This window comes from Rhinolophus ferrumequinum, chromosome 17 (genome assembly GCF_004115265.2).
Source record: "Rhinolophus ferrumequinum isolate MPI-CBG mRhiFer1 chromosome 17, mRhiFer1_v1.p, whole genome shotgun sequence".
Classification (NCBI taxonomy): Eukaryota; Metazoa; Chordata; class Mammalia; order Chiroptera; family Rhinolophidae; genus Rhinolophus; species Rhinolophus ferrumequinum.
In genome coordinates this window covers 12,905,962-12,933,944 of record NC_046300.1, presented here as the reverse complement: position 1 = coordinate 12,933,944, position 27,983 = coordinate 12,905,962, and the positions used below count along the sequence as shown (strand labels likewise).

The window sequence follows — 27,983 nt, the reverse complement described above, 5'->3', positions numbered from 1 at the left end:
GAAGTTACCATGCCAGTAACCATGCCATTTGAGTGACCCCCCTTCCCCTCTGTTCTTTCCACAGCAGTTCCAGTCTGCATTCTCACTCACCAAAGGAGAAGCCCTAACAACCCCTTCTCTGGAGGCTGCGTCAAGGCAGCTAGGGGACCAGGGCCAGCAGCCTAGGGAGGAGTTGGTGTTGCCCAGCTGGAAGAGCGTGGACAGGCTGGATGAGACAAGTAAGTGTTTTAAGCAGCATCTAGTTGGTCTGTGGGTTTCAGAAGTGCTGTTCGGAGGCTTCTCGGCTATCACATGGCCACTCAGCTTTACCTCCCATCAGTCAAGTGGTGTGTGCCCATTTGGGGCAGCCGAGCCACTGAGTCACGAAGCCTATAGCACAGCACGCAGTATGTAATGTGTTTTCTGCCTAGGCAGTTTTCCTGTTGAGAGCTGGGCAAGTGTGTTAAACTCGCTGGGCTGCACAGCCTACTTCAAATGCCGGGAGAATGGATGGAAACAGGACTAGCGACCAGTCTATGGATTAGGAGGGTGTGTCTTATAGAGGCCAGGAACACTAATCCAACCTAGTGACATACCTGTGGTATGTCAGTGTTCAAAGGGATTTGGGTCCCAGCATCGGTCTGGTTGTAAGAGTGTCCTTTCTGAAACCTGACATATTTGTCAGGGCAGCACTCACTGCTATAACAAGTAAACCAACAATTGAGGTGGTTTAATGCAATAGTTTTACTTCTCATCACACAACAGTGCAATGCAGTGTCCTGGCTGTGGGAGGCCTTCAGAACCCCAAGGCTCCTTCTACCTTGTGGCTCTGTGATTCTCTAGGACTTTCTAGAGCTTTCCACTGGGTCATTCACCTCCAGCCAGCAGATAGAGGAAGAGAGAATGGAAATGTCAGTGCCCCTGCTTCCTAACCACCTCAGCAGTGAAATGGCATGCAAAGCATTTTCATACTCATTCCCTGGGCAAGAACTAGTCACATGGCTCCACCTCGATGCAAGGGAGTCTGGGAAATGTAGTCCAAGCTGAGCAAATGTATCCCAGCAACATGGCTCTACCATGAAAAGGGCGGGGCACATGAGTTTTTCTCTGCCACACCAAAAGATGGCATGACTGGTCCCTCTTCCTGCTAATTCTCTTGGCCTCAACATAGGGCAATTGAATACACCTCTCCAGAGACTCAACATCTGTATCTTTTATAAAGCTGTCATGTAATCCCTCATAACAAAGAGTCTCAAATTAGTTGAGTCACTTTCCCAAAGTCACCCATCAGAAAGCTGCAAGATGCCTGGAACCACGTGAGTGACAGCAAGGACTATGAATCCCCCGTGCCCAGGCCAAGTAGGTCTGTTGTGCCTCATGATTGTGGGGTTAAAGATACTCATCCCACCCTACACAGGTCAGTTCCTTTCTCACCTAGAAACACATACTTATGATGGAAGCTAGGCATATGTGTCTTCACAAGAAGAAACCAGTGAAATATTCTCAGCCCATGTTATCTGTCAGATCTACACCCCTTTCCTCAGCCACAAAAACAATAAGCTAGCAGCAAAAATACTCATCTTAGAAATATGATGTTTTTAAAGATTGTGCTATCACTTCCACTCCCTAAGGGAAAAGATTTAACTAACAGCTTTAAGCAAATTCCAGTGTTATCACAATGCAAAGAATAAAAAGACACTAAGTATTTTTTCACAGTCATTCTAAAGATTTTCCAAAAGAGACTGTTTTCATGTTAACCTTTTAGTGCCTACCAGTGGAAGCTGCAAAGATTCTGTGAGCACATGAAATTTTCTTTGTTTATGTCTGTAGCTTTTGGTTTTGTGTTTTAAGTGCATTTGTCCTTTCTAGATAAGCTTTCCCTCCCCACCCCATCCGTATCTGCCTAACATATCCATACCCATATTCATTCATTCATTCATAGGTTTTCTTTCTCTGTCACCGTGGATTGAAAATTTTCAGAGAAGGGACCCTTAGATGAGAATATCATATAATAGAGCTTCAATAAACAATAAAACTACCTTTGGAAAGTCACGTTCCAATGTACAGTGTCCACCTGCAGGCACTATTGTATTTATTCCTTCACAGATTACTGTCGTCATCTTGTGTGGCAGATAAAAACCTTGAGGGGCAGTGAGGGTAAGTGACAAGATCCCCCCGCTCGTGGGAGCATATCTGGTCCTCAGACACAAACAGAGTGACTCCAGTTTGCAGATTTTTTTCAACTCATGCCTGATAATGTGTCTCTGCACCATAAAGACAAACGAACAAGGATAAAAACAGCATTTCTAAATTCAAACGTACAAACTGATAGACTTAAAGGTATTATAAAAATTTCTAAAAGACACTCAATTTCACAAAATCGTTCCCCACTGATTTAGGAGCGTGCCAGATACATTGGCAGAGGATTTTGGTTTTCAAAACATGACTTTGTGTGTAATTCACTGTAAAATAACACATCCGCGTGTAATTCATCAGTTGTGTAAGAACATAAAACTTAGTTCAGCAACATCAAACACACACAAAAAAAAGATTTCATACACTGCCCCAAATCCATGCAGCTCTCAGGGTGAAGATTTTAAAAATTTTGTTTAAAATCAATAAATAAAGCTCTTGTGTAGAAAACGGCTGTTTTTTCTGAGCACTGCTCGGCCCTTGATGTGGTAAAATGCCCAGGCCAACCCCAGCGGTCCTGACAGAGGTCTGATACGTTTCCAGGAGGCAGATTACTCCCAGGCATCACGGCTTAGTTCTCAGCAGAGCAGAAATGTCGGACAGACGAGGCCCAGAGGTGAAGGTCATCTTAGAAGGTTCATGTCCACTGGGCTCTTTTCGGCAGGTCTGTTTCTGCCTTGGGGGGAAAGGGGGTTCTGGAGCCTGGTAGTCCACAGCTGGGGTCAGCTGGAGGAATACTGCGGGCCGAGTAGAGCACAGCACCTCCACTCTCGGTCTTGACGGGGCTTACAGCAGTGGGTGGATTCCCTCAACACCCATCTTCATTTTCTCGACCTTGACTGAGTATCGACTGTATGCACAGCTGAGAACTAACGATCAGGGGACAGTCCCTGCTCTTGAGTTGTTCAGTCACTATTGTCTGCACACGCATGAAAGAGTGGGAATGTGGGGAAAGCGGAGGAAGGAGAAGGGCGGATCCCAGGGGGCGTCCCCAGGGGACAAAGGGAACGTCTATTGGAGCGCAGGTGTGGTGTTTAGCAGTTCTGACGATGCCGCTTGACAGCCAAGGTTTTCAGAGGGTTGGGTATTCACGGAGACATCTGTGCTTTTGCTGAGCTAGAAGTTGGCCAACTCCTAGCTTCCCCAGAGGAACGTGGCAACCTGGGGTTGTACAAGACGGGAGAGAGGAGCCGGCAGTGGGCTGCATCCCCCCCTATCATGTAGTGGGTGTGGGAGGTGGGTCCACGTCCATCCTGGAGCCAGGCCCCAGTGGTTTCAGCAGGGGTCTTCCCGCTGGCTTCCTCCCATGGCCTCAGAGAAGCTGCAGATGCGGGGCTCGTTGAGAGCCGCACAGGGGAGCCCAGTCTTGCTTCTGCAGCCTCTGTGGGCCTGTGATCATTAACGAGGAGTTTTGACAAGCCCAGGATGGGTTCCAGAACTGGCTGGGGGCTCGGGGTACAGCAGCGAAGAAGAGGGGGCCCTGCCTTCAAGGAGTTCACCGTCGGGGTTGGGGGCAGGGTGGACAACCGAAAAATAAACCATAATGGAGTTTAAGAGTTAAAGAATGAAGGTTTTCAGCAAAGCTCGGAGAACAGAGTAGCCGGCTCCTCCAGAAGAGAAGGCCTAAGGTGCCTCGGGGGACCAGTGTCAGAGCATCTGGCAGGACCCTGCCTGGCATTCTGTCACAGCAGAGTTGGGACCCTGCAGGCCTCCAGCCCAGGCACTGGTGTCCCAGGAAGTGGTGCCTCCAAAGCCCTGGTCCCCATCGCTCACCCCCAGGGAGTCCTGCAAGATTCCTGATACAGGAAAACAGCCTCTGTTGGCAGCTGCTATGCCAGAGGCCGCAGTGTTGGGCCAGGTACCCATAGCTGAAGGACAGCCAGGTCCTCTGACTCCCCATCCCCGGGCCTATGGGCAGAAAATTTTTTTTTGTTTGCCTTCAGCCAAAACAAGACAAAGCCACTTTGACCTCTGGCATGCTGGTCCCCGCTGGGGGCCTAGCCACCAGTCATCACGGATGCTCTGGGTAGAACTGAGCCCAGTTTAGGCCCGTCCAGACCATGACCCCGGACTGAGACCCGCGCCAGCCTGCTCCCGCAGTGCCTGACAGCTGGCCGAGGGCTTCCTGTCTTAACCAGGAGCTGCCTTGGAGTCGGACAAAGATGCAGCCGGTGCCACCTCGACCAGTTACGGGCTCTGTGACCTTTGACTAGTTATTGTGACCTTTGACTTAGTTACCGTTGTTTTCCTCATCTGTAAAATGAGGTTGGAAATACAGACCTCTTTCTGCCTCGAGCTCTTTCCGGAATGAGGCATGTGCCCTGAGTTGAAAATAAACTGAGCAGAAAAAAACTCTCTTCTTCCTCCACGGCTCTCACAGAACACATCTGTAACCAGATGTGCCAGGTTTTGCTCCATACCAACCAGCTGGGTGTCCTACAATTCAATTCAGTTCTGACACTCCTTACCCGGAGTTAACAGCAGATCTCACCGGTAAGGGTTCAGCCAGCCCTGCATGACTTCAGATACCAATTGCAAGTCCTAGGTTGTCACCTGGACTTTGGCCGACCAGTTATAAATCAGGGCTCCTGTGACCCACTCCTTGTGTTCAGTGATTTGCTAGAGCCGCTCACAGATCTCAGAGAAACACTTGCCTACGTTTACTGGTTTGTTACATAAGAATGGATATGATAAAGCTTACAGATGGGCAGCCAGGTGAAGAGGCACATAGGATGGGCCCCAAGGGTCCCCAGCACAGGAGCTTCTGTCCCTGTGGACTTGGGGTGCACCACCCTCCTGGCACGTGGATGCGCTCACCAACCCAGAGGTTCTCTGAACCCCAACTTTGCGTATTTTCATGGAGGCTTCATCAGGTAGGCATCACCCATTGTTAACTTATTTTCTAACCCGTCTCTCCTCTCTGAAGGATACGGGAAGGGGGCTAAAAGTTTTAAGTTTCTAATCATGACCCGGTCTGTCTCGTGACCAGCCCTCATCCCAGAGCCACTCATGGTTGCCTCATTAGAACAAAAATGACCAAGGAATTTAAGAGTTCTAGGTCAGGAACAGGGGTCAAAGGCCAAATACTAGCAGGACACAGAGACAGAGACCAGTGTGTGTGTGTGTGTGTGTGTGTGTGTGTGTGTTTATACATATGCATCTTATTATTTCACACATGCCGTCTCACGAGGCTCGTATGAGATTTGTCAGAGTGCCAAGGGCAGGTATTTTGACCTGTGCTGTAGAGCAGGGCAGGTGGTAGAATCATCTACCATCCAACCAGGAGAAACAGAAGCTAAGAGGCCAAAACCATGGCCCAAGTTCAAAGAGCCAGAACCTGGGGCTGCCAACAGCAGCTTTCTCCTCTCCCCTTCTACACCCACGTCCACCTGGGGCAGGAGTGGGACAATTCTCAGGAGACTAAGGTAACCGTCTGCTCAGGTAGACATTAAATCGGAGTCAGATCTCTGAGTTTCTCTCCATCCGTGAAGCACTGGGGACCTGTGAGGCCTCAAGGCACTTCCTGAGGACCTTGAAACCTGCCCCCCAATTAGGTGTGTCCCCCTGGACTTCTAGAGTCAGCTGCTCCCCACGACCCTCAGAAACCAGTCGTGGGAAAGGGACAGATGGCAACCTCACCTTGCTCTAAGGTGGTAACAGCCCTCTCCGGTTTCTCTCTCTCTCCCACCTGCAGACCTGGCCCCTGTTTTGCAGAGTCCCGATGGGAACTGGATGGCCCTGAAGGACGGCACCCTGCCCGCTCCCCGCCTGCTGGCCACACCTAAGAGTGGCACGTTTCAGGCCCTGGAGGCGGCCTCCAGCGTGGCATCCGCCTACGATGAGATGGGCTCTGACAGCGAGGAAGATTTTGACTGGACGGAGGCCTTGAGCAGGCTGTGCCCACGGCCCCAGGGCCTGTCCAGAAACCTCCTGCCTCAGCCTGCACAGGCGCAAGGCTTGGACCAAGGGCCCTCAGCCACCTCTGCCTCCTCCAGGCTCTCCCCCAACCCCGAGGCCACATGCTCTGACTCGGAGACCTCGTCGGCAGGCTCCTCCCGGGAAGCTGGCCGGCGGGCCAGACTGTCCTGGTTGCAGAGGAAGGCCCCCAGGCCCCCTGCAGCTGAGAAGATACGCTTACAGGGAGAGCTGGACGTGAACTTCAACCCTCAGGCAGCCAGCAGGGAGACCTCGGACAGCAGTGAGCCTGAGGAGGCCCCCCACGCTGCAGACCGCAGGGCTAGGCGGTGGAGACGGGCCCGAGTGGGCTCGGAGGAGCCAAGCAAGGAACTGCTTTCCCCTGGCGCCCAAACCCAGAAGCTGGACACACGTCAGGTAATGACATGGGTGCGTACACGTGCACACACACTTTCCCGTAGCCTGTGCCCTCCTCCACGCACGAGTGGCATAGGGAGCCCTAGGTAAAGAATCCACAGACCCACATTCTCATCTTGACTTTTGCTGCCAAGTAGCTGGGTGACCGAGACGGATCACACCAACTCTCTGGGGTTCCACGCCTTCCTCTTAGACGTGAGAACTTCAAGTTCAAAGTGGATTTGCACAGTGTGGCCCCCGGCCAGCACCATCAGCACAACCAGGGAACTTGTTAGAAATGCAGCTTCTCAGGCCCCGCCCCAGATCTGCTCAATCAGAAACCCCGGGAATGGGGCCCGGCATCTCTCACGTACTAAGCTCGCCTGGTGATTCTGCTGTGCGTTCAAGTTTGAGGGCCACTGGCTTAGGCTTAAGGGCATGGGGTCTAGAGTCAGCCTTCCTGGGTTCAAAAACAGCTGTGTGACCGTGGGCAAGGCAGCCATCCCTCCAGGTCTCAGCTTCCTCATCCACATAGTGGAAATAACATTCGCACCCACTTCAAAGAATGGTTGAGATGAGTGAAAATGATCTTGTTTATAAAGAGCTGAGCTGTGTCCCAGACACAGCATGAGGGTTCAGTACATGTGATTCCAATATGATAACTTAGGGCACAACTTCCTAACGTTCTGTGACCCTTTAGGGCACAGCGCACCCCGTCTCAGAATCCTGAATGGCTCTGCCCACGTGGTCTCGTTCATGGACCCCCTTTAAGAATATGATTAAAGGTACAGACTCTCTTCCTAGAAAAAAATGCACCTGCATCCCCCACGCACACACACCCCATTTTGCTTACACTTTTAGGAGTTTATATTCTCTAAATACACGTGGCTCAGATCTAGGCCGTGCCCTTGCCCTCACCTCTTCCTGGTGAAGGCTGTGATCACCGTGGACTGAATACCGAGCTTTGTGGAGCCCACTCTGGCGTTCCCATAGTAATACTTTATAAACTCCAAAGTGACACATGTAGCCAGGGAAGTTTAATGACCTTATGTAAGCAACGCATTGTAGTATTTGAAACTGAGAGTCTTATGGGAGATGCAGGTATGTCGCTTCTGTCTTCTATAGGGACATCCTGGTCATTCACTCGCATTCCTACCAACTTGACTTTTTCCACTCCTGGAGAAACCACACGCACTTCCCGGATGTTACTGCGTCTTCAGCAGTACCCAGCTACCAAGCCCTGCAGTCGTCGTTTGGGTTCCACCAAAAGCAGGTCCTGAGTCGAGGATTTGGATGTAGGTTTGTGTGGGAGGAGATCCTTGGAAGCCCGTGAGGGAGACAGGGAAGTGGGAAAGGCCAGTTAAAGCACACTATAGGCAAGTAGGGCCCCATCCTACCAGGAAGCCATGTGATCACAGCTCAGAGTTCTCCCACTAGGAGACACGGTCTCCCATCTCCCATTAGTGGAGAGTGGGCCCACCCAGAGTGGGCATTGACTCCATACACAGCTAGGTTTGCATGAATGCTACCTGAGAAATTCCTCAGATGGAGAAGAAGAGAGACCCAGGTGGGAAACTATCAGTGGGCCATCCCTCACGGCTGCAGGCACCTCATGCAGATCCAGGGAGATACAGGCTGGGGATGTCACCGTCATCTGCTATAGTGACCTTCCATGAGTGTGTCAGCCACATCCCTGATCCTGGGGCCCCCAAGAAAGTGCTGTAGACTCAAAGACCCTCAGGTCACAGACTGTGGCATCAGGCCTGCTTGCCCTGCTAATACACTGCCTAGAAAAAGTCCTCGATTTGGTCCAAGCTCTCATTTTCTCCTCTGTCAAACAGGATCATTACAAATCTGCCTCTTGGGATTGTTGTGATGATAGAGTAGAAATACCAAGTTCTGTGCAACTATGAATCATTGGTACCTAGCTCAAATGGATACTGTTTTCCTCTGGGAAACCCCTCGGGGATATTCTTGTCTGCATGATTCACACGCAGGTATGAAATGCCACCTATCCATCAGAACTAGGTGCCTAACACTCCCTATTTATTCCGAAATGGCTTGAAAGTTGTCTTCTGGTGTTAATCTTTGCAAGGCATCAACAAGGAGAAGGCAAGGCCCGCAGAAAGGTGCTGGGACCAATGTTATCAGCCTCCCTGGCAGTGTCCTCTCCTCCCCACTAGGGGGCGATGACGTTGCACTTCTGGGGACTTCAAAACTGGCTGTCGTGGTCCTCCCTCCTGTTTAGTTTACTAGTGTAGTTCTCTTCTCAAAAGAAAAAATATATTTTTCAATTATAAAAATATAATTAAACTGCATATTTTAAAAAAGATTTTATTGGGGAAGGGGAACAGGACTTTATTGGGGAACAATGTGTACTTCCAGGACTTTTTTTCAAGTCAAATGTCCTTTCAATCTTAGTTGTGGAGGGTGCCATTCAGCTTCAAGTTGTTGTCCTTTCAGTCTTAGTTGTGGCGGGCGCAGCTCAGCTCCTGGTCCAGTTGCCGTTGCTAGTTGCAGGGGGCACAGCCCACCATCCATTGTGGGAGTCAAAACCGGCAACCTTGTGGTTGAGATGACGCGCTCCAACCAACTGAGCCATCCGGGAGCTCAGCGGCAGCTCAGCTCAAGGTGCTGTGTTCAATCTTAGTTGCAGAGGGCGCTGCCCACCATCCCTTGCGGGACTCGAGGAATCGAACTGGCAACCTTATGGTTGAGAGCCCACTGGCCCATGTGGGAATCGAACCGGCAGCCTTCGGAGTTAGGAGCATGGAGCTCTAACTGCCTGAGCCACCAGGCCGGCCCCTAAACTGCATATTTTTAAATTATAAATTTTAAAACATCCAGATACAGTTCCCCTTGATCACAACCCTAAATCCCTGTCATCTCCCCCAAATTCACTACAGTTGTATTTGTACATTCATATCCGTAGAGTATATTTAGACATATAGTTCTGTAAATGTATCTGTGTGTAATCAAAATCAGCATCTTACTCTCCATATTCTTCTGTCCCCTTCTCTTAACAATAAGTGATAGAGATATCAGCACATATAGGACTACATACACATCGTACCTGCAAAAGATTACATCGCATGGTCCCCAAGAGGAGCCTGGGAGTGGGAGTAACCCACCCAGGGTGCATTGTCTGTAGAGAATTTTTAAACAAAAATAAATCTAATAAAATTCAGTCTTTTCATTATCACTTTGCACCACACACAGAACATTCTAAGCAATGCTAGTGATAAAACACTTTTTTCCTGTTGGGACAGGGTGCTCCCATTGTCCACCCAACCTGCTGGGTTCACCACTGCTCCATGGTGGGGAGGAATCAACAGTCAATAGTTCCCATGATGATGGATATTTAAACTTCCCAGTGGTTGATGTTGCAAACAGTATTGCAGAGAATTTCATTGTGGAAGCCTCTTTATACAAGTACAGGAAGTAGAATTGCTGACTTGAGGCATATATGCATCTTTAATTTTAATGAGTATTGCCAAATTAAGCTCCCAAAACCGCATAGCAATTTACATACCCATAGAACTGTTAGAGTATGTTTTCTCCTATTGTCAACAATACTTAGTGCTGTCAGTCTGTTAAATTGTTGCCAACTGTATGGGAGGAAAAATATATATATTTCTTGTTAGTTAACATTTTCATGGTTACTACTGAGGTTGAGCATTTTTTCCTATATTTAAAGCTATTTGCATTTTTTTCTCCTGTGAAAGAATATGGCATGAAATCTGTGGGTCTGAATCTTTTTCCCTCCAACACTCCAAAGCTGATAATCTTCGTGTTGGATAGAAGCCTGAAGATAGACTAATTTTTCCTTTACATATAACATTTGTCTCTTCTCTTCAAAGTTTGTTTGATTTGTTGTATCTTTAAAAAGCAAACGTTTTGCCAGAATGGTAGGTGTGTGCTCATTTTATGCTGCAGCACATAATATAGACACACTCAGGTGCTTTTTCAACTCAGGAGCATTTTCTTCTGTCACTGTGACTATTACTTCTTCCAAGCCACCCATAATTTCTATGTTGAATCTCGATTCTCTGTCTTCCGTGTCTGTGATATTCTCTTGACTGTTTTCCTGCTTTGAGGTTTTGCCTCAACCTTCTAGGAAACCTTCCCAAGTTCATCCTCCACATCACTCATTTCTTTTCCCAAGATACATTCTGCTGTTAACTCTCTCCGATTGCAGGTTCTAATCCTGCTGCTGTGTTGTCAGTCTTTCTTCAACCTTTTGTCTCATCCATCTCCCCTTTTCATCTCATCCTTTAGTCTTTTAGTCCGGGTGCTTGTCCCTTATAATGCTCTACTCCTCTCGTTGACTCTTTGTTTTATTACGGCCTAATGAAAATGCGAAACTGCGATCAGACATTGGGTCCTGGTTGTTAGCAAAATTTGTGTGATGTGTTTAAGCTAACTTTTGCTTTTTTGCTCTGCAGTATTTTTCCATAGGTTCATGTGAACCTTTTCTGAGTCATTTTTGAATGAGGATAATGCTTCTTCCCCACCCTGTTCTTTGCCAATATCTAGCATACTCAAGTCATTTCCCCTCTGCTCGCTTAAGATAGGAGTTTTTCCCACTCTCATTGTCTTGCTCTGTGTCTTTGAACAGATGGCTAAGAACTAGCTGTAGTGCTGAACATGCATATGTTGAATAAATGAGTGAATGAATGAATGGAAAACGACAAAAACCACTGTACACTTCTACATGGCGTTTATAGTCTCCACCCTAGGGCTTTACATTTCATGGCCATACCTCCTAGATGCAGCTTGTCACTATGGCTAGTTCTTCCCTCTACCCACTTGCAGGTTTGGGGGGAAATACATTTTCTAAGTGGCCATAAAGTGGAGCCGGATTAAGGAGGGTTAGAAGTTAGGCTTATCTTTGGATGCTTAAAAAGCCCTCCCACCACAATAGAAGGCTCAGAAGTTGTGTGTGTGTTTGTTTTATGATGATCATTTATCTTAGATTCTGGATCATTTATCTTATATTTACTTAACATTGAAGCTGGGTGAATATTGGTGGGGAGGGTCAACGATTATTCTGACTACAGCAGGTTCTTTGAACAACATTGTTTTGTTCAATGTCATTTCATTATAACAATGAGAATTGTAAAAAATCGATTCCCAGCCAGGGCCACAGTCTGTGTGGAGTTTGCACATTCTCCCCACGCGGGCATGGGTTTTGTCCAGGTACTCTGGTTTCCTCCCACATCCCAAAAATGTGCATCTGAGGTGAACTGGTGTGTCTACATTGTCCCAGTATGAGTGAGTGTGGGGATGTGTGAGGGGATGGAAGGACGTCCTGTCCAGGGTGGGTTTCCTCCTTGTACCCTGAGCTGCTGGGAGACGCTCCAGCCCCCTGTGACCCTGAACTAGAATAACTGGATGGGAAAAAAAGGATCTTACTTGTTTTTATTAATCTTTCTTAAATCATTTCTTAAATGCTCACATTTGTTTCAATGTTTAATATTAGAAGTGTTTGGGGTCTTCCTTTGATGATGGCTTTGTGACCAGAAACATGCTGTGGGAACTTACTTCTTATTTATGTCTATTAGCCTACAGTAAAATTGGTTTCATTATGCGTTATTTTGCTTAAGGTCACAGTTCCCAAGAACCTATCAACAACGCTAAGTGAGGACTTACTGTACCTATTTTTCTTTGGAAATGTAACTATTTGTTAATCTATTTGATGAATATTACACGGCCAAATATTACTAAGTTAGTTTTGAAGCTCTGGTGGCTTTTGCTAATGATGCTTCCATCCATGTGTACGGTATCACGTCCTTGGTATCAGATCCCAAAGTCCTTATGGAGCTCTAGGGCCATCATTTAGCATTAATACAATTTTCAGTTTAAGTAAAACTTGAGGTGTATCCTGATAACTTTTAAGAATGGTTCCATTCTTAAAGATTCTGCTCAGGTACCACCTATCCCAATTTCTCTTCTGTGACACCATCCACTTCAATCAACTGGGTGAGTCTTCCTTCTCAAAGTCTCACCAAACCCTCACATGTTGTACCCCAGGGTGTTACAGTGATCTAGTTAGATGTTCCTCTCTCCACCAAGCTGTGGATTCCGCCAGCGCAGGAACGTTTGTCACTCTCACTTTTGAGCTTCGGTGGCCAGCACAGAGCCCAGCAGAAAGTAGGTACTTGTTTGCCAAATGTGAACTGAATCACCACTGGCTAATTCTTCACAAGTTCTCATGTGATAGAGACATAGGCCAAAGCTAAAGAAAAGCAAACCAGAGTTAAGATGAATCAACAGTTCAGTGTTAAATCTGTTGAGTAAGATGGTAAGAGAAGGTTACCAGGTGTGAGTTTGTACCACAACAGTAGCAGCCGAACTGTTTGATAGGTAAAGCTCAGTTCTTTAGGCTGATGTTTATCCCTCTGGGTCTGATCCAGGCCTGTTTTCTTCTTTCCTCCAAGCTCCCCTGTCTCTCCCTTTCTAAGCCTTTTTCCTCTAACTACATCAAGCAGTTTCCATGCATGCTGGGTCTTATTGGTCCTGCTGCTTCCTCAAGAATGCCTGACCTCATGTCTACATATTAAAATGGTCCTCATCTTTCAGGAATCTTCTCAGAGGCCATTCTTCCTATAGAGCTTCCCTGTATCCCCAAAGGAATTCCTCCTTCTCAAGCATGCTGACAGCACTGCTCACATCTCATGAGGCCCTCATCATTGATTCTTGCTCAGGACCGGAAAAAAAATAAGTCATTTCCAATGGACCCTTTTTCTTTTATTAATCCAGTGGTTCTTTTTCTCATTTCTATAATCTGTTTCCTTCTAAATACCTTTATGTAGGCAGGTTTCTTCAGCATTTGTCCAATTACAAACTGTATCAAGCAAATTTGATACACAGACATCACAAAGAATGAAAGAATCTGTCACACATCTTTTTAGCAAAGCAGGATTGTCCAGATTCTTGTAAAATGTGTGATGAAGTCCTTCCTGTTGAATGAAATGAAATGAAACTAAATGAAAATACCATTACTTTCTTTTGTCTTTATGAATACACTGTTTACTCACTGATTCTTGAGTTTGGGATAATTCACCTAGGACACTATCATCTAAAGACTCTTAGTCTGAGGTTTGACGTACACAATCAACTTCACCATCATTTGAATTCATCTTCTGAATCATCTAATGAAATGTTGTTCTCTGCCGGATTTTTCTTTGCCATTATGAAATTTTGAATTCTCAACTGTATGCAACGAACTAAAAACTGACTCAGAATGGTGATGATTTATTTCGCTATTGAATCATCCTTGTAGGCAATTCTATGTTTCTGTTTTATTATCTTAGTCTCTTTTAGCATAATTGGGAATCACTGATGACTAATAATGAAAGATATTTCCCAGGATGATGAAATAGCAAAATATTTCAAAAGATAGGGAAAATATGGTCACAAAGATCCCATCACGTACCTTAGATTTATAAAAAGGCCTAATGAACCCATACAGTAAATGCAAAATAGGGTGAGTTTTATTTTATTGAAAATATAAGTCAATTTTCTCTTTGTTCTTTGGAAGCCCTTCATACAAGAATAAAAGCCACGAAATATTAAGCCTTATAAACAGATCGAACAACTCAGAGAGGAAACTCGAAAACTAAAATTGGACCTGATGGTATGCTGAGGGTTATCTGGTTAACATCCCACACACATCTGTCTAAGGCCAAGAATAGAATGACTGTCAGAGACTCCGTGTCCTCCTGGAGTTCTCCAGGCCTGGTCAGAGCTCTGCTCACAGAAGGAGCTTAGGAGAGTTTCACCAAGTGGATAGTAGGAACCAGAGATGTCATTATTAAGCCGGAACTGTAATTGCCAAAGGGGCTGTCTCCCAGTAGTCCTTCCATCTGTGCAAGGACCTCGCTCCATCTCCACTCCTTTGCTCTTTGCCTAGAATCCTGTTCTTCCCTCTCTCCCTTTCAGCTGGGTAACTGCTACACTTTGAATCTGAAATCAAACAATGGCTTCCACAAGGCAGGCTTCCTGAACCCCGGGCCCTCCCAGGAAGCGCCCCTTAGTGGGCTGGCAGAGCCTCGCTTCCCACCCTCCCCTTTCTGAGCACTCACCGTAGTGCCGGTTAGTATGTAAGGCGTCAGTGTGTCTCCTTCACTAGGGGACAGCGGGGCTGTGGCCAGGTACGCTCAGCTTTTCATCATCAGCGCCCGCACAGTGCTGCCCATGGTGGGTGCTCGGTACTTCGTGAATGAAAAGCAGTGAATGGATTCAAACATGTTTCCAAGTACAGATGCTCGCCTGCCTGAACCCTTTAACAAGGTGTTAAAATGCATGTGTTTGAGAAAGTAAAAAAGTGAAAGGCTTCTGTAGAGGAAGCAGATCGGGTAAGAGAGTCTTCACTTTCCTGGGCAATCCTTCACAGGCGGTCGTTGGGGACAGCAAGCAACACGAGTGCAGCAGAGGCGTCCTCAGCTCATGATTCTGGTTTTTATTTAGGTGTCCGGTGATTTATCAGACACCGACCTCAGCAGTGAGGCTCGAAACCCCCAGACCAGCACAGACAGCACGGAGGAAAAAGTGAGAAGCAGGCTGTTCAAGTTAGCGATGAAAATGAGCGAGAAGGAGACTTCTTCAGGGGAGGACCAGGAGTCCGAGCCCAAGACAGAGTCTGAGACCCAGAGGGAAAGTCTGTCCTCTGAAGACAACAGCCAGAGTGTCCAGGAAGAGCTGAAGAAGGTAAGGGCCGTGAACCACCTCCAGACAGCTTGGCTCCTGCAGCTGGGGGTGGAGTGGGGAAAGGGTCTGTATTTGCACAGAGATGTGCATGACTCCCAAAGAGCTCCCTAAAATGGCCCTCCCTGTGCACTGGAGAGAGCCCAAGAGAACCCTTCTTGATTGGCGCCGAGTGGTTCCATCAGGACACCAGCACTGTGTGTCCTGGGGAAATCTTCCAAGACCTGTCATGTCCTACTTACTATCCTTCATCAAGACAGCCTGTCGGTCTCAAGCCTATACGTTAGTGTCTGTGACCTCTCATTGGTAAGGAGCGGTGTGATTTCCCTCCCCACCCTCTCCCTGAGGAATTTTGCTTGTGGATTGGGAACATTTAGCCACCCCACTTTTAGTCAATGATGAAACTTCATTCCATGGTCTTTGTGTTAAAGTAGCCTTTGGATCATTTATCTCTGTAGTTTTCAGATTTGGGTTTATTTGTCTTAGCCTCAGAATCTGTTTTCAAACAAACCTGATGTGGAATCCCGTTAACAGACAAAAACACTGCTGCTCTTGGGTCCCCAAAGCCCAGCCACTTGACCTTCAGCCCCACCCTCCTCCTCCCTTCTGACTCCCACCAGCCAGCCCCTGAGTTCCAAGGGACATTGTTTGAAAACCACAGAAGATAGCCCCAACCCCTGGCAGAAAGGGATTCCTGAGTCCCTGCCTCCAGCGTACACCTGGCTTCTCTCTACAGCTTCTCCAAGCACGTTCCTGCTAGACTTGGCCACTTTAGAGTCGGGATAGCCCAGCTGCCTCCAGTGGAAGGGGATGTGACACTAACATTTGTTGAGTGTCTCCTGTGTGCCTGCTGCTTTGCACATGTTGGTTAGTTCATTTAATAAATCCATCGAAGTTTTAGGTTAGTGCAAAAGTAATTACAGCTTTTGCGATTATTTTTAACCTGTTAAACCACAATTACTTTTGCACCAGCCTAATGGATGCAGCCCCTTTTGCAGATGAGGAAACTGAGGCTTGCCATGAAGGAACTTGCCCAAGGCCCACAGCTAGTAGGTTTCAGAGCTGGGGTTGCATCACGCACCTGCGTGGCCTCAAATCATGGGCTCCTTCCTTTACGATTGCTTCTTCTGTAACTCAGATATAATCTTATCTTGAAACACCTAGATGTCTTTGCCCTTGTGATCAGTTTTTTCCTGTGTTGAGAATATGCCAAAAGAGCCAACAGGTTGCTGGTAACCCATGTGCACAGGTGAGTGAGGCCCCTTCGTCTGCTCAGCAGCCAAGTTGGGGTACCGTGGCATAGCCAAGCCAACGTCGGAATGACCACAGGTGGTGAGGAGCAGGCCCACAGGGAAGTGGGGACTGTCCTCCATGGCCGAGCCCCTGAGCCCTCCAGCACCTCAGATTCTGCCTTTCACTCATTCCCGCCCCACCCACCAGAAACATAGAGTCCTCACTCGTAAATCTGCCAGGGCAGGAGGCCTGGACAGCATCCGTGTCTTTCCTCTGGCGTGTCTGTGGGTTGGATAGCAGGACTCAGCCTTCACAAGCAGCCGCTCCCGGGGATGTGGACTCCAACCCACCACTTCCTCAGTGGTAACGGGCTCTGATCCTCCCTGTTACTTGAACCCACGCCCCGTCACATTTGCCTGCTAGAGCTGAGAGCCAGGTGTAACTGAAGAATATCCCGTTGTTTCCTACAAGGGCTTTGCATCCTCTGGCTTTGCTGCCTGGTGGTCCCAAGGCTCCAGAAACTCGTGCTGTGCCGGTGGCATGCCAGGCCGTGATGAGTCGTGCACTGCCACGACGTCAGCTTGCAGGCCTCACCTTCTGGAGGCAGAGCCAGCAGTCTGTGCCAGTGCTCTCCTGGGCAGAAGGTGAACAAGGAAAGGAGGAGCCACAGGGGGAAGGGGGGGCGGGGAATCCTGGGCAGTTGACAAGCCCCCATCCTGCCCTGCGCCCTTGCTGAGCAGGAAATTAGGAAGTTTTTCTTATTCAAACGCCCAGATGTGTCAAAGTTTAAGTCTTTCCCCCAGCCTACCATGAATCAATGAATTAAATATCAACCAGCTATCAATTACTGTATGCAAAAATCCATGCAGCCAACAAAAAGGATAATTAGTACATTTTTCTCCAGGCATGGGCTACTCTGATGAAAGGAAAACAGAAATTCAGGTTTACGTATTGAACATTACTTAAGGGCATAGAGATAGGCTTCAGGATTAGACTGAGTTTGCAACACAACCATGCAGTTTACAAGCTCTGTGGACTTCGGTTAACGTCTTAACGCATTGCCCCTGCTTAGAGCGAGGCCGTGTCATTCCTTGCCTGCGCACTACCCTCCACCTCTGAACTGTTCTCCCCATCCCTCCAGGCCCTTCTTGGCTTCTCCAGTTCTTTTCCCACTGGGCAGCGGAGCTGCTCCCAACATGTTGACAAGCCCACGTCTGTCTTGTTTTTTAATGGATCCCTAGGGCCCCGCCCTGGTCTTCATTGTTGATTGAATAAACACATCACAGCCTCATCTGCAAAATAGGGATAATCGTACCCCTGATAGCGTTGGGAGGACTGAATTATGCAGCACAGGGCTTAGCATAGAGCAGGAGCCCGGCAGATAGTAATTGTATCTCCTTTAACAGCCTCAAGGAAAATCAACTTCCCTGCCACGAAATGACATCCATCAGCTGGCACCAAACAGCCTAGTGCCTGTTCCCAGTCCACACTGGCGGTGCCGCGCCATAGGTCTGGAAGCCCATTCCGTGCTTCGTCACGCTATGCAGGATGCAAGGGGAAGACAGTGCGTCAGAAACCCCAGGTTCCCATCGTCAGGATCAGAATAACCATGACTTCCCCCCGATCCAAGCACAGCTAGTTTGTGCACTCACACGCACACGCACGCAGCACAGTTGGGGAGTGGATCTGAACGCGTGGCTATCCCAGAAGCTGTCAGTGCTCACCTTCTCTGTTTACCGTGGTCATGCACTGGCCCAAAGTCCAACTGCCTGAGGCAGCGGGCAGGGGCTCCTTGTCCAGCAGAAGGCAGGCTGGGTGTGAGAGAACTCAACTCCCCGGGAGCAGCCCTCACCAGTGACTGATGGGAAGAGTGTATATACTCCAGGTCCGGTGTCCCTGTTGGGTGGTGACCCTGGGACATGAGCTGCACACTGAGCAGCCTGAGCTCTCGGCACCCACAGCAACTGATAAACCGAGTGATACGGCAATCTTCACTGCCTCCTTCTCTGTGCTGCCTCACTTCCCGACTCCCCCACCACTGTTTCCTGGGCTCGCCTCCCAGCCAAACTACATGCTCTCACATCCCTGTCTCTGAGTCTGCCTCTGGGGGAAACAAAACAGACTGAGGCAGTAACCAAACAGAAGGGTCCCCGGTTCACAAATATTCACGTCGGTATTGTGACTTAGCAGTGGAACAATCCCAATGCCTAAATGGCTGCCTTTGTCTTACCAAGAGGGGCTTTGCCTAATACCAGAGGTCACTGTCCCTCCTGCCCCCACCAGTGGCCCTGCTCTCTGGGAGCCAAAGCAGAGGAACATGTATGTCCTCATAGACACAGTGACATCAGTGACAATTCAGTGTCCTTGGTATGAAAACCCACCTAGGAATGAGGGCTTCAGAATCCTGTCCAGAAGCAGAAGAACCATTCTAGAAATATAGTTTTTCTTGACTGGAGGGAGCCCTTTGCTGTGGACAGACTTGGCTCTGGAGTCGGCTCACTTGGGCTGGGTGTTGGGGGACCAATGACTCCAGGATGGTCACTGCCGTCTGCATTTGAACTAGCTGAGGGATAAGCGTGTAGAGCTTGGGGTCAGCCCAGTAACCTCCTGGGAACTGGATTCCCAAAGGTTCATGGTTGTTCTTTAAGTCAGCGTGGTTCCATTGAGCCTCAGTCGTCAGCCTCCCAAACCATGGGGTCCTTGGAGTCCCAGAAGGAGCACTTGCTTCTCTTCTACCCCTGGGCAGGTGGCTGTGCCAATGGCTCTGTAACAAAGCCCTGGCTAACGTGGTTCTTAGATCCATTTGCCTCTAGGTATGCAGGTCCCGTGTTCCTAAACAAGGGGCACAGAGAGTTTGGGGACCACATTCAGGAGCTGAATCTCCCTCAAGTCCCTCATCATCCCAGGCTCGGAGCTGTGGTCCCCAGGGTCCCTTCTGGCTTCAAAATCCCATGGGTCTAGATATGGCACAGATTAAATGGGTTGTTATCTCCTGACATAAGTATCATTTATGACACTTTATATGACAGACAATGTCCTATGTGTCAAGCTCTTGGAACATGAGTGTTTTGTCGAAGGCACAAATTAGTCAATTCTTACAATATCGTCAAATTTGTACATCTAGTATCCTGCAAGCATTTTATTTAAAGTGTCTTTGTTTATTAATTATTATCACAAGTCGCTGAATCATTGGGCTTTATTTTCACAAGGGAGTCACAGACCAGCTGATGTCTCCCATATTTATCGTTTCGTGGAATAATTCTCATCAAAGTATTGACACTTCTCTAAACTAAAGTGTCTTTCGAGGTGAACTTGTTCATCTTCTCATGGCTGCTCCCCATTTACTAACATCAGATCACATGGAAACACAATCCTGATCAGTGATCAAGGAGACAGTTTTATTGAATGTTGTCTGAGAAAACCCAGCGCCTTGGGTTTCTGAAGTTTCAAGTGCTTGTGAGAAACTTTTTGTTGATATCACAGTGTTGACATAACATCAAGGATTGTCCATCTGTATCTCACGCTTGCAGAATAACTCCCCATTCACCAGAGGATTCAATGTCTTTCATCCCAGGTAGCATTTTATTGCAGAAGAGTGTCTTCATCTTTAGTTGGTGCTGAAGCGAATGTAGTATGAGATACTAACTTCTCCCTTGCAAACTATACTGATCTCAGCTGGCCTGTATGCCTACTGAAGAATTAACACCTCTTTTCTAACTTTCTATTTAACTGTTGTCCTAGGAAAACAGAGAAGCTTTAGCTGTCCACTTAGAGCTACAGCTCTTATCCACAGTGCTTGAACAGGTGAGGCGGTTTCATTTCACTCGTGTCGTCACTAACTTCACTCGTGTTGTCATGGCTTCATGCATCCCCACAGCTATGTCCTATGTGGGCAGGGAGGGGGAAGGGGGGGCCACCTGGCTGGGGAGACAGAGTCCCAGGTTCTCTGCTAGGTCACTGGGACTTCAGCAGAACATCTTCCTCTCTAGGAAAGAGATGAACTGAGCCCTAGAGAGGAAGAGGGTCCAGAACTCCAGTGCCATGCAGGTGTTACCTGAAGGCCAGGAAAAACCGACATTGCCTCCACCACAGCAGTCGAATGGGACATAGGCCAGATGTGGTTTGAAGAGAGAAAGGCAGTGTAGCTCATTTATCCTAAGGGAAAACTGGACAAGCAGCCAAGGATATCTAGCACTATGTCCAACAATAAGGGGCTCTTGGGGAATTGGAGAGGGTGAGGTCCAGAAAACATCTGGGCATAGGCACTAGAATAGCAAAGACAGATTGGTCCAGATACAAGTAAGGGAGTAAATTTGATGTCAGAAAGTTTGTTTTATGTTCTAGCTTTTCTCTCCTCTCTCTAGCTCTCTGGACTAAAAGGCAAGTTTGTCTTCTGAAAGTGAACGGTAATGGAATTAGAGTTTCAGCATTGTGGAGAGGGTTTGAAATGGCTAGTGCATAGAATAGGAGAGAAAACAATATTTAGAGATAGAAAGGATCCCCAGGCAGCAATAAAAACTTGGGTAAGGTCAGAGATCACGAATAGTTACCTGAGATAGAGAATGAAAGGATAGAGCAAACTTGAATGCAAATAAATGCAAAATAAAAATCCATTGTATTCGAAGGAAAGGTCTGTTAGTATCAGATGTATTCATAAATCCACATCATTCAGCGTAATTACACAGTACAGCTCAAGTGGTTCTGGGATTTACACCACAACTCCCCGTGTCAGGAGCTTGTAGTTTAGCCATTAATTTTCCAGGAACTAAAATTTGCAGATGAATCTCAAACCAGATTGGGGGAGGAAGGGAGATATAGGGGAAATTAATTCCATCCATAATAGGAGCAAAAAATGTGAAATTAAAACTTAACGAGAAAACCACAGATTTCCAAGAAACGTAGCAGTTTGCTAGTAAGGAAGATGAATTGTTCCAAAATTAGAGTAGACATTTAATGGAATTCAAATCAAAATCCAAACCGTATTTTTTTTAACTTTCCAAAAGGATTTTTGAAATTATCTGATAGAATAAAATCGAGAATAATTTAGAAATGTTTAGAAAAAAATAAAAGAGGAATGAAGAGGGCCTAGCTATTAAGATATTACATTATGTCTTTAAAGGCACAATAATTTGTGAATATTGATTTAAGATACAATGAGATAGTCCAGAGGATAGCCTAGAATATACTAAAATTTAACTCATGATTTATCTTATGATTTCTATCCACCTCTCACCTCTAGTTGTGAAGAGATAACTTCCTAATAAATAGTGCTGGGACAAATATTCACTTGTTCCTTTGGGGAAGGAAGAATGTGGCTAGAGGGGAAGGTGCTTAATTTCATGCCAATGAAGGAACAGATGGACCTTCCCGGTTTGCAGGCCCAGCGATACTTACAGGAGACAATAAAGACTTACCCGACTTCCCGTGGGAGACGGCTGCCACAATCCTTGTTCATTCACCATTTAGTCAACAAATAATGGTTGAACTATTGTACGAGCCACATAACAATAGACATAAGAGAGGAAAGTTCCGTGCTTTCGGAAATGTACCTTCTGTTGGAAGAGAGCTGATAAATATGTAAATACGTGCAGGGGAAGATGTCAGATAGTGCTAAGTGCTAAGAAGATTAAGCATGGCAGGAATGGGAGCCAGTTGGAAGGAGGAGGGGTCCTGGCTGGTCTAGCCCTTTCTGCCCAAGTGTCTTTCTTGGCTGAGACCTGAAGGACAAAAAGGAAAAAGTCAGGCAGAGATCTCAGGCTTACCAGGCAAAGGAACCCCATGCAAAGCCTTAAGGTGAAAATGACCTTGACAAATTCAAGGAACAGCTTTAATATCCAGGGTGGCTGGAGCAACATGGCCAAAGGTAGAATGGTGGGAGAAGGGAGGGAGGGCAGGGGCCGGAGCAAGCAGGGCCATGTGGGCAGTGCAGAGAACTTCAGCTTTTATTCTGGGCGAGGTAGGAAGCACCTAGAAAGTTTCAGCAGAGAAGTAACAAGGAGGACCTCACATTTATGAAGATCACGCTGGCTGCCATGTGCCACTTCGTTTCCTAGTGAACAAGGAAGATGGTTTCATGGCTCGTTGAGTTTCTTCAGAGCTGAACATGTGCCCTGGTGAGGCCCTGGTTACTGCCAGCAGCGGGGAAATATTTGCAGACAGTATCAGGAACCATTTTTTTGGAGGAATAGCCAGGATACAAAAGTGAAAAATATTGATGACCGTGATCTCCTTGGCCAGGAAAGGAAGTCCTGTGTGTGCTACACCTGCCAGGGAGGGTTGGTCACAGGTAATGGCCAAAGTTCCTGAAGTGGCCTTGCTCAGGTGGCCCACATCAAGCCACAGGGACTCCACCCAGGAAGGGCAAGAAAATGACCCAAGGGAAACAGACAAACTAGTGGGTTTAATTCTGGAACTACACTGCAAATAGCACATTTAAAAATTCTTATTTCTATAATCACCATTAAAAAAAAGGAAATCTTATTTCTTTCCTAAACGGCTTGACCATCAAAACCTAGATGCTTTAAGGAACCACTCCTAGAGGTCAGTTCTCTAATCTCCGTGATGCTTCATTGTTTCAGTTTGTTACATATGCTAATTTATTAGGTTCATGCTCCAATTTCTTTCCGAACTTCTGCGCCACCCTCTTTCATCAAGTCACTCTTCAGGGACACGAATCTGTTCGCGGAGAATGTATTTTGATGGGTTGTAGAGGCCTTGCCGGGAACGCCTTATGTTTCACGAGAACTAAAACATATTTGCACTGAATTTTCCTAGCAGATTTCTGTCAACTATTTAGGAGGACATATGGAGTTTCATTTCTTACGTTTGAAAATGAAAAAAAAAAAAAATACAAGAAATCAGGGCATTTGGACAAGTTTCCTTGCTTGCTCTGGTAGTTTGATAGAAGCATTTCATAAAGCCAAGACAGCATCTGTAACATGGGACAGAAAAGTAATGGGCAGACTGTGACGTCTGGGTCCCACTCAGCGCAGATTTTTTTATAGACCCCACTCTTTTTCACTTTCATTGTCCTTGGTGGCTCACGCCCAGGTAGGCTCAGAGAGGCTTAGAAAGGAGCTTGTCACTCAGGAGATCTCGAGCTCCAGCGTGTGACTTGGCTGTTGGTGTGCCAACTCAACGAGCTCATTCTGACTGGTGTTAGAACAACCTGAGGACTCCCCGTATTAGACCCGCCTCTCACTGACCGACTGATTGTTCACTGACCTGCTCATTCAGTGTGATTCTAGTCCATCCTCACTTTCTACAGTCCGCTGGGTCTCGGGAATCATACATGTGGAGAAGGTGACGAGACAGGTGGGAAAGAACGTGGACTTTGGAGACCAAAGTCTCTGGGCTCACATCCCTGCTCAGCATCTTCTTCGCTAAGCCTGGTTTCTTCATCTCTAAAGAGGGGATTAAAACCATGCCAGGTGGTTGTGAGGGTTAAATGAAATTGTGAGAAGCCTAGAGGCATAGCTGGCACAGGAAGCACCCACATTGACTTGGAACTAGCTTCTTTCTCTCTTCTCCTCTTTCCCTAAAGGGATCTGTGGAGCAGCGGTGAGCAGGGCAGAAGGTGTGGCCTCATGTGTGTTTTGTGCAACTTGAACAGCCAACAGGCTTTTCCACTCTGCTTGGAATTCCTCCACGCGAGCCACCCCTTTGTGTCCTAACAGGTCTTCAGATGACCCCTGTGAAACTTCTTTCTGTTACATGGGATGTCCCCTGTCTCCTCCTGGGCCCCTAAGGAACGTTTCATTTATGACACGTCTGAAAAGAGGACTGCAGGCCCCCATACTTTCTTGTTTTTGTGAAAGCGAATCATGACGGTTGTCTCTCCTCCAAACCCACTCACGAAACCTGACATCAAAAATAATGGATTCCAGATAAAGACTAAACATTTGACTTGGAAGTTACCCCATTTGGGCATTTGGCAATTGCTCAGTCTCTTGGGTTATGAGAAAGATCTTTGAAATATTATATTTTTCCTTATTTCAAAAGCCTAATGAAACTTTCATCCTCTCCTGGCTTTTAAATCTCCTGTAACGGTACCAGTTTCTTCCAAAGCGCTCAGCTGGAAAGCACAGCAGTGTCTTTCCATCTCCCCCTTCTTCCCCCTACAGCCACAGCGTTCTGGGTTCTTTCCAGAATATTGTGCCTTTTGTCCTTTTATTCCCATGGCAGACACCCCACCTCAGGCCCTTGTGACCTTTGATTCAAGTTGTAGCGATCATTTCCTGTGCTTTTCTCTGCCTCTGATTCTCCCAGCCCTAAATCTCTCCGTCTGGCAGTTTCTAAAGCATAAGGCCCTCACCTCAGGCTGACGTGTTAAGAGTCTGGGTTTTGAAATCGGGTGGACCTGGGTCCAAATCCCGGCTGCTTCGGGCCAAACTCCCTCACCTCTCTGAGCCTTAGTTCCTCTCCTGTGAGACAGAGTGATCCTAATGCCTGCATCGTAGGGCGGTGAGGAGGGTTACACGAGGTGAGGCAAATAAAGTGCTGATCCCAGAGCCTGGCACAGGGTCCGCGCTCAGTAAATGACAGCTCTGATCACGAGCAGCAGGAGCCTGCAGTGACGCCTGCTCGCCAGCAGGACAACACTCAAGCTGCTGAGCGGGGCATTCTGGGCCCCTGCCTCCGTTTTCCCATTTGTCATCCTCCGCACGCCCTGGGCTACAGTAAAAGAAAAAAACATTTAAAACCATATCTTGCAACCAGGTTGGTATCAAGATTCATATATTAACATTATGTATTAAAACATGTTCCTGGACCTAAGATTTCATTTTTTTTTTCCTTCCAGTTTTAAAAGAAATTAAAATAAGTTCATGGGCCCCTATAAAAGTGGTGGGGCCCCGACCTCAGGCCCGCTGAGCCCAAGGGGAAGGAGGCCCTTTGTCAGATCCTGCCAAGTGGCAGTCCCCTTGCCACTGCCCCTCCCTGTTTTGTAGATTGGCCCAGGGGCCTCAAAGCATATAGCCTGCTTCTGTACCCCACAGAAGTCCTCGTGGCAGTGTCCGTTCAGCTTCCAGCTGTCTAGCCTTTTAGCTGTTGTTATGAGTACACATCAGGACAGTGTCCAAGGTGGAGCGAGGACCAGCCTTCGTTCTGTCCCAGATACCTATCCACATCATTTACTTCTCAGCGCTTTTTCCCATGTTGCGTTGCACTAGAGTATAGCACATCAAGCAGTATATCAAGTCACATAAGTAAATACCCCAGGCCTCTGTGGCCACCCCAGGCCATCACACACAGCCAGACACCAGATGTGTTTTGGCCCAGCTGACACAGCAGGTGTGCGTGCCCAAGGGTGGGGCTGGGGCTGGAACCAGCCCTCTGTCGCCCCAAAATGTTCCCTTTCTATTAAGCCAGGCACCTAATGAGCCCTGCTGCTCACACATTCACAAGCCCGAGCCATTCTGGTAAGGAATATTCCTGTTTATTCCAGCTCGAAATGAGCTGGCATTTCTTTGTCCAACACGAAGCTTTGAAATGAACGGTGTTGGTGGGAAAATCTCAGGAGAATTTGCAAGAATTGCTAATAAATAGATCTATCTGGCCTTGAAGGTGCAACTGCATTCTTCTTTAGAGTTCTATAGACTCAGACACTCCCCCAGGCAACCCTTTGGATTCTGCATGTCTCTGGAAAACAGTTTATAAAGAAGAGTAAATGGAGGGCGACTTCGTTTTCTAGCAACCTGCTTCATAGGAAGAGAAAGTGCCTGGGGACAGAATGGAGAGATTGCTAAGGCTAAACTTTGTGAAGAGTGAGACAAAAGGAAAGCAGTCTTGCTCTGCCCTGCAGTCCCCAGAAAGAAACAAATGACATGTACGACTTGCAGGTACATGTCAGCTTGCATGTACGACTTGGGTCCTGACCAGGTCTTCTTCTTTCTTGGGTCCGTTGAAGTGGCCACTGTGGTGGGGGCCCAACTTCAGTGTGGTACCTAACTTTCTTACAGGTCTGCATTGGTCCCATTGTTGGTTAGACTCAGGCAGAAAGCATGAGTCTTTCCTAAGGTAGGCGCTTGTTTCACTGCCTTGGTGATAAGTGATCGAGAACACCCCCTTCCGTCAGGAGGCAACACTGGATGCTTCTTCTCACCTCTGTACCCTGAGTGCTGGCATGTTAACGTCAGTCCCAGTGGTGGTGAAGTTGACGTTCTGGATGTGATCTTCCACGTGGGGCTGGGACACAGACTGAGCCCTAGAAGGGGACACTCAGGTCACTCACTGAGGGTGACCGTCAGTGGTGGGGAGACTGAGGAGCAAAGACATCCCCTGCTGGGCCACCAGCTGGAATCATGGGCTCCCCGAGTGAAGTCCCACTGGCAGACACTGGCCATTTTTAAAGGGAGTTGCCGGTCCATTGTCTGTAGGGCCCTTGGCCACAGTGTTGGAGCCCAACCTTCCTGGCAGCTGATTTGCTCCACACTTTCATCTTTCCCTTATTTGATACCGTGAAACTGTCGCATGTGATCCCTCTTGTAATTAATATCTGGAGTCATGTCAGCTACTGTAATAGCTCTGGCTGGGTCTCAAATCGTGCTCGTTTGTGCCATTCAGCGCGTGCCCCCAGGGCTGTGAGCTATAAAGCAGACAGGAGCCTTAGCTTTTCATTTGTGCCCCACACGCAGCACCCATGAGTCCCCACCAGCTTTTCATCTGAATACCCCGTCCAGCGCCACACGCAGCTTTATTTAACATAAACGGTAGAAGGTGCTTTGTACTTTTAAATCTAGATTGGGCAGGGAACTGGACATTTACATAACAAATCAGTGTTAGCCCCGTAACAGATCTAATCTCTGTTATTGGGCCAGTGAGTAAACAAGGAACAGAGCGGGGAGCTAACTAAATCCCAGTTGTCTCCACTTCTGGTGCGTGCTCTGTCCGCTCCCGCCCCCACGTCTGAGCCCACGTCTGTGTCACAGACAAGAAACACATGATCCCCTGCAAGTGCTTGTGGATTCCAGTTTGTATTTTCCAGTAGAGAGCAAGACTGGGGCACCCACCAGACAGACACATCTTGTCCAGTTTTCACGTAATTATTTTTCAGCCACTTCCCCCAGCTGGAGGCTAGTGCCCTTCTGAAGTGATCCAGATCTTGAACCAGACCACAGACCACAGAGAAGCTGTGGTGCTCTCTCAATAGACTCAATGGCAAAAGCAAATGACTTCAGGGGCCAGGAGCGTGTCACCACATCAGGTGGCTCATTGTCCACTGCTTGTCCCACCACCTGGAGCAAAGCCTGAACAATATGGACCCCCAATAAAGTATGTAGAGTGAATGGTGGGGCCCGCAGAAAACTGGGAAGTGCGTATCTCACAGATGGCACTCTTATCAGAAATGCATGCCTCTGTGCGATGTTTGGCTTCCAGCTTGCAACTCCTATCATTGAATAAACAAGGCTATTTATGGATCGAATGGAGCAATGACTACCAAGCAACATTGACGTCCAACTTGTTGTTTAGATAGCATATGTTCAGCTAGACTCAGGATGCAGATAAGCACCTTCTGAGTCCTTCCATTAATAACCTTGGCCTGGTAATGACCCTGGATT

The 27,983-nt window shown here is 47.5% G+C and overlaps 1 protein-coding gene across 6 annotated transcripts in view; it reads left to right on the top strand.

The window, feature by feature from the left end:
- The window catches only part of MYRIP (myosin VIIA and Rab interacting protein), a 237,073-nt gene that overhangs the window by 190,473 nt on the left and 18,617 nt on the right, over positions 1–27,983 (top strand). For 4 of the 6 annotated variants that reach the window (XM_033133115.1, XM_033133109.1, XM_033133111.1 and 1 more), the window contains 4 exons: positions 65–218; positions 5,867–6,504; positions 14,956–15,195; positions 20,167–20,229. In XM_033133115.1, coding sequence (XP_032989006.1) covers positions 65–218; positions 5,867–6,504; positions 14,956–15,195; positions 20,167–20,229 — 1,095 coding nt within the window. The remainder of the gene's footprint in view (positions 1–64; positions 219–5,866; positions 6,505–14,955; positions 15,196–20,166; positions 20,230–27,983) is intronic. The other 2 variants (XM_033133112.1, XM_033133114.1) reach the window with 2 other exon arrangements.